The sequence below is a fragment of the Phodopus roborovskii genome, unplaced genomic scaffold (genome assembly GCF_943737965.1).
Source record: "Phodopus roborovskii unplaced genomic scaffold, PHOROB, whole genome shotgun sequence".
Classification (NCBI taxonomy): domain Eukaryota; kingdom Metazoa; phylum Chordata; class Mammalia; order Rodentia; family Cricetidae; genus Phodopus; species Phodopus roborovskii.
In genome coordinates this window covers 276517-282803 of record NW_026126054.1, presented here as the reverse complement: position 1 = coordinate 282803, position 6287 = coordinate 276517, and the positions used below count along the sequence as shown (strand labels likewise).

Below are 6287 nucleotides of genomic sequence, written 5' to 3'. Positions count from 1 at the left end.
AAATCTTTCACAATTTTCCCAGGTCTTTCCTCTACCTCTGCAAGACATTTAATTACCTATATTCCTCACCCTGAACCATATTAAATTTTTATGAAACTTTTATAGCATAATTTATTGAAAGAATGCCCTTAAGTGTCATTATGTTCAATGAATGACCTATTTTGACAAAGAGATGGCTAAATTACAATTAAATCTTTTTAATTTACTGTGTTCCTGCTTAGATATAAATGTAAATCTATACTTCACGTTTGGAAATTGAATTGAAATTAAGTAACATATTGATTCTTCCTACAAATAAAACAGAGGTGGATTTTCTCAACTTCTTCACTTTCCCAAGATAATGACTGTTTTTGCATTATGAACTTAAATGATCAGGAAGAAAAATGTCCTGTACTCAGGCCAATGAGATTCTTTTTTTCTCATAAAACATTTTTTATATTTTGAAATATTAATCCATCTCTTATTATACCCTGCTCCTTTAAACTATAAGACATGAAGAACTAAGAGGAAACTTAATGTTATATATTATTTATAATATTTTAATGTCCTAAATGTGTTTTGTCACTATACATCCTACATGAGGTAAACAATATGTAGCTTTTAAATAATATATTTCTATAAATTATTTACAATAGGATATTTAAATAAGCCTTGATATTTAGAAATGTAAGAAAATGGCCTTTTATAGAAGTGTAAGTGAACTCGTGATCCTCCTGCCTCTTAAGCTCTGCGTGCGAGTCGGACGCGCTCCTTGCCCACCCTGCCTTGTACTTGTGCTGGGCTTTCCCATCAAGATGCCTGAGGAAGTGAACCATGGTGAGGAAGAGGTGGAAACCTTTGCCTTCCAGGCAGAAATCTCCCAGCTCATGTCCTTAATCATCAACACTTTCTACTCAAACAAAGAAATTTTCCTTCGAGAATTGATCTCCAATGCTTCTGATGCTTTGGACAAGATTCACTATGAGAGCTTGACAGACCCTTCTAAGTTAGACAGTGGTAAAGAGCTGAAAATTGACATCATCCCCAACCCTCAGGAGCGCAGGCTGACTTTGGTTGACACAAGCATTGGCATGACCAAAGCTGACCTCATAAATAACTTGAGAACCATTGCTAAGTCTGGCACAAAAGCTTTCATGGAGGCTCTCCAGGCTGGTGTGGACATCTCCATGAATGGGCAGTTCGGTGTTGGATTCTACTCTGCCTATCTTGTGGCAGAGAAAGTGGTTGTGATCACAAAGCACAACGCTGATGAGCAGTATGCCTGGGAGTCCTCTGCTGGTGGATCCTTCACAGTTCGTGCAGACCACGGTGAACCCATTGGCGGGGGTATCAAAGTCATCCTTCATCTCAAAGACCAGACTGAATACTTGGAGGAGAGGAGGGTCAAGGAAGTGGTGAAGAAACACTCACAGTTCATAGGCTATCCCATCACCCTCTATTTGGAGAAGGAATGAGAGGAGATCAGTGATGATGAGGCAGAGGAAGAAAAGGGTGAGAAAGAAGAAGAAGATAAGGATGATGAAGAGAAGCCTAAGATTGAAGACGTAGGATCAGATGAGGAGGATGACAGTGGCAAAGATAAGAAAAAGAAAAGGAAGAAGATTAAGGAAAAAATACATTGATCAGGAAGAGTTGAACAAGACTAAGCCCATTTGGACCAGAAACCCTGATGACATCACTCAGGGGGAATATGGTGAATTCCACAAGAGCCTCACCAATGACAGGGAGGACCACTTGGAAGTCAAGCACTTCTCTGTGGAAGGTCAGTTGGAATTTAGAGCATTGCTTTTCCTTCATTCCTCAGCGAGCTCCCTTTGACCTTTTTGAGAACAAGAAGAAGAACAACATCAAACTGTATGTCCGTCGTGTGTTCATCATGGACAGCTGTGATGATCTGATGATACCCGAGTACCTCAACTTTATCAGTGGCGTAGTGGACTCTGAGGACCTGCCCCTGAACATCTCCCGAGAAATGCTGCAGCAGAGCAAGATCCTGAAAGTCATCCACAAAAACATAGTGAAGAAGTGCCTTGAGCTCTTCTCAGAGTTAGCCAAAGACAAAGAGAACTGCAAGAAATTCTATGAGGCCTTCTCCAAGAACTTAAAGCTTGGAATCCATGAAGATTCCACTAACCATCGGCACCTGTCTGAGCTGTTGTGCTCTCACACCTCTCAGTCTGGAGATGAGATGACGTCCCTCTCAGAGTATGTGCCTCGCATGAAGGAGACACAGAAGTTCATCTACTATATCACTGGTGAGAGCAAAGAGCAGGTAGCCAACTCTGCCTTTGTGGAGTGTGTGCGGAACTGAGGCTTCGAAGAGGTGTACATGACTGAGCCTATTGATGAGTACTGCATGCAGCAGCTCAAGGAGTTTGATGGGAAGAGCCTGGTCTCAGTGACTAAGGAAGTTCTGGAGCTACCAGAAGGTGAGGAAGAGAAGAAGAAAATGGAGGAGAGCAAGGCAAAATTTGAGAATCTCTGCAAGCTCATACAGGAGATCTTGGATAAGAAGGTTGAGAAGGTGACAATTTCCAATAGGCTTGTGTCTTCACCCTGCTGCATTGTGACAAGCAATTATGGCTACACAGCCAACATGGAGTGGATCATGAAAGCCCAGGCACTCCGAGACAACTCTACAATGGGCTACATGATGGCCAAAAAGCTCCTAGAGTTCAACCCTGACCACCCCATCGTGGAGACCCTGAGGCAGAAGGCTGAGGCAGATAAAAATGACAAAGCTGTTAAGGATCTGGTGGTGCTTCTGTTTGAGATTGTTCTGTTCTCCTCTGGCTTCTCACTGGATGATCCCCAAACCCACTCCAACAGCACCTACCACATGATCAAACTAGGCTTGGGTATTGATGAAGATGACATGACAGCAGAGGAGCCCAGTGCTGCTGTCCCTGATGAGATCCCCCTACTCGAGGGTGATGAGGATGCCTCCTGCATGGAAGAAGTAGATTAGAGATCCCCGGGAAGATCATGTCCTCTGTATAGTTTCCCTGTGGCCCCCCAGAAACCTTGGCTGGCCCTGATCTACCTGGGTCTCTGTTCATGCTAGAGGATCTCTTTTATCCTGTCCTTGTGCCTTAAGGCAGGAAAATATCCTCCAACAGTATAGCAGGGTTAGGTGTTGTGTATTGTGTTTGTTTGTTTTAATTTTTTCTGAAATTAAAAGTATGTGAAAATAAAGGAAATGCAGTTTCTAAAGAAATGTAAGAGAAAAAAGATTATAGAGTATGAAGAGATGAAAAATACAGCATATAATAACATGCCTCCTGGAGATTCACCTATAGAATAATAATCCCAGGGTGCATCTATGGAAATGAGTACTTATTACAGCATTATTCACAATAGAACATCATTGAGTAAATTTTAGAATATATAAACATGGAATCTTATGCTTTAAAAATTACAAATTTGGGCAAGGTGATACTGGGGTACATCTTTAATCACAACACTAGGGAGGCAGAGACAGGCACATCTCTGTGAGTTTGAGGCCTGCCTAGTCTATAGAATGAGTTCTAGTATAGCCAGGACTATGCAGATAAGCAAATAAATAAACAAGTATGAATTTGAGATAGACCTATTGATTAGCAGGCATATATATATAAATATATATTTATATATATATATATATATATATGTGTGTGTATGTGTGTGTTACAAAAATTAAATGTATAAAACCTTATCTTATAAATTTTCAATTACATTTCAAGACTTATTACTGCATCTAATATGTATATTATCTCTATATTTGTAAATGTGTTCTCCATGATGTTATACTCATGGAAAATATCAAACTATAGCAATAATTATAATTCAATAGTATAATATTTAAGGTTCTAAATTACATATATAGTTATGTGTGATTTTGGATGCCTGCTGTAGCCAGACAAGGGCCTCCCATTCCCTAAAGCTGTAGTTAGTGGTAGTTGGGATCCATTAAATATGGTGGTGGGAATCAAACTCAAGTCTACTATAAGAGCACTCAACTTCTGAGCTATCACTCAATATATGATTATTTTAATGAGGAAACTTGTTGTGGATAGAATGGGAGAAGTGTATATATAGTTAAGCCAAAGAGAACAGATCAAGGAAACTCTGTGTATGCATATTTAAGAAGCAATTTTAAATTACATGTGTATACATTTTAATATCTTACAAATTAAATTAAGTTACCATACACAATTAGAGAGGAAGTTGGATGATAAATTCAGGATGTAGCACCATCATTTAGGATTTTTCTCTTTATTTGCAACATTTCTGATAACTTTAATAATTTCCCCAAGAAGGTAATTGCCCTAAATTAGCATCTCCATTTGCAACTATTATTTCTTGCTTCTTAACATTCAGTGTCTTCCAAATTTCTTTTACCAATGGATCTTTATCAAGATGTATTGTCTTTGAAAAACATTATTTCACCAAGCATTTCAACTTAAAGCCTTTACCAATGTTTCTATTTACTTGTTATTGTTTCTTCTCATTAACATTAAGCTTTCACGATGATGCTTGCAGGTTACAAACACTTTCTTCCCTCAGAACCTGGGACTTGTGTTTAAAGAAATTTTAATCTCCTTTTGTCACTCTCCTCCCTATCAGCATATTTCAAGCTTCCTCTTCTCTACTAACTTATGTTATTGTGAATTTGATTTCTTACTTATTTACTATATTTACTTCACTAAATTTGTACTTTGGAGTGGTCAGTGGTAATCTTCAGGCTGAAAATAGTTCATAGTACATAGCAGGCAATGATTCAATAGTTGCCAAATGTCTTTTTTTTTTTCAAAATCTATACTATTATAATTCCTATATCAATTGCCTTCTCTACCATTTCATTATTTTTTAACTTAGCAGCCATTTAGCTTTAGTAATAACCTTAGGAGCTATTCTTGTATTGTTTTATCCCTAGTTGTATTTAGAAATTCTTGGATAGGGATTATCATTATCACTGCAACATAGTGGTTGATTTAATACTGTGTGTTGGCTTTGAATATGCCATTGATCTCTATTTCAATATGTATCTACAATTCTACTTCAGTATGTTAAGATGTGGTCACCTGAGTTGTTTCATGGGTATTTCTTTATGACAACAAATTATATGTAACTTTAACAAAAGCATCACTGCATTTATTCCAGATTTACTCCCTGGTTGACTTTCTGTTTCTTCTAGCCTGATTAGATTCAAGTATCTTCCCCCACTGTTTTGAAGACCACAATTTTAATTCTCAAAACTGCTTTTTGACTGTATGTCAAAGGTTGTGTGGATGGATGAGTGTCCCAATTCCTCCCCTGGAAATCCTACCCTGTCACAGGACGTGGCCAGTTTAGGCTAGGTGACCACCTTTACCAGGGAATTATGCTAAAGAGACAGTGTGATAATGTACTGCCAGAGGAGTAAGGACACTACAAGAGAACCCACAGAAACAACTAAACTTTGTTCATAGGCTCTCACAGAATTTAGACCAATAACTAGGAAGCCTGCATGGGACCATCTTAGACCCTCTGCATATATGTGACATGTGTATTGTTTGGTCTTCTTGTGGGACTACCAGTGGGGATAGAGGCTGTTGCTAATGCTTTGGCATCTTGGGTTGCCTTGCCCATCCTTACTAAAAAGGGAGAAGCTTAGTCCTACTTCAAATTGATATGTCATGCTTTGTTGATGGCAAATAAAAGGAGGCATATCAAGCCAATAGAAAGCAGCCTCCTTTCTAAACAGAAACAGAAGAGTATATTGGGGAGGGGGAGGAGAGAAAGGAAAGGGAACTTGGTTGAAATCTAAAGTAAATGAATGAATTTAATATTTAAAAATTCCAAAGTGAAAAATGAAATAAAAATGTGAGGTTGGATAAATGGCTGAGTGCTTAAAAGCACAGTCTTCTGCTTTTCCAGGCATCCTGGATTTGATTTCAAACACTCACATGATAGCTCAAAACAGTCTATAGCTCCACTTTCAAGAATCCAAATCCCTCTCCCACCTTTCATGGGCAACAGGCACATATGTGGTACACAAACTTACATACAGGCATAAATAAATAAATACATAGATATATAGATAAAATTTTACAAAAACATAAAATAAAATAATATAAAGAAATTTAAAAGTAAGAAATAAGGTGATAATAGGTGCTTAAATTTTATAAATGAATAAACTGAAGATAATGTGACTTGTTCTGAATCATATAAATGATAAATTGACAAATTTTGTGTTAACTGCTTTGCATTGAATCTATCCCTTTCCAATCTATGATAAATAAACTAGTAAAGTTTTATTTATTCTG

The 6287-nt window shown here is 37.8% G+C and overlaps 1 protein-coding gene across 1 annotated transcript; it reads left to right on the top strand.

Moving 5' to 3' along the window:
• Nucleotides 1–788: 788 nt before the first annotated feature.
• Nucleotides 789–2973, top strand: LOC127218331 (heat shock protein HSP 90-beta-like). Its single transcript, XM_051179357.1, is given in 3 exon segments — nt 789–1610; nt 1612–1791; nt 1793–2973. Coding segments are annotated over 3 exon segments (2172 nt in total). The 5' UTR covers nt 789–794; the 3' UTR covers nt 2969–2973.
• Nucleotides 2974–6287: the final 3314 nt, after the last annotated feature.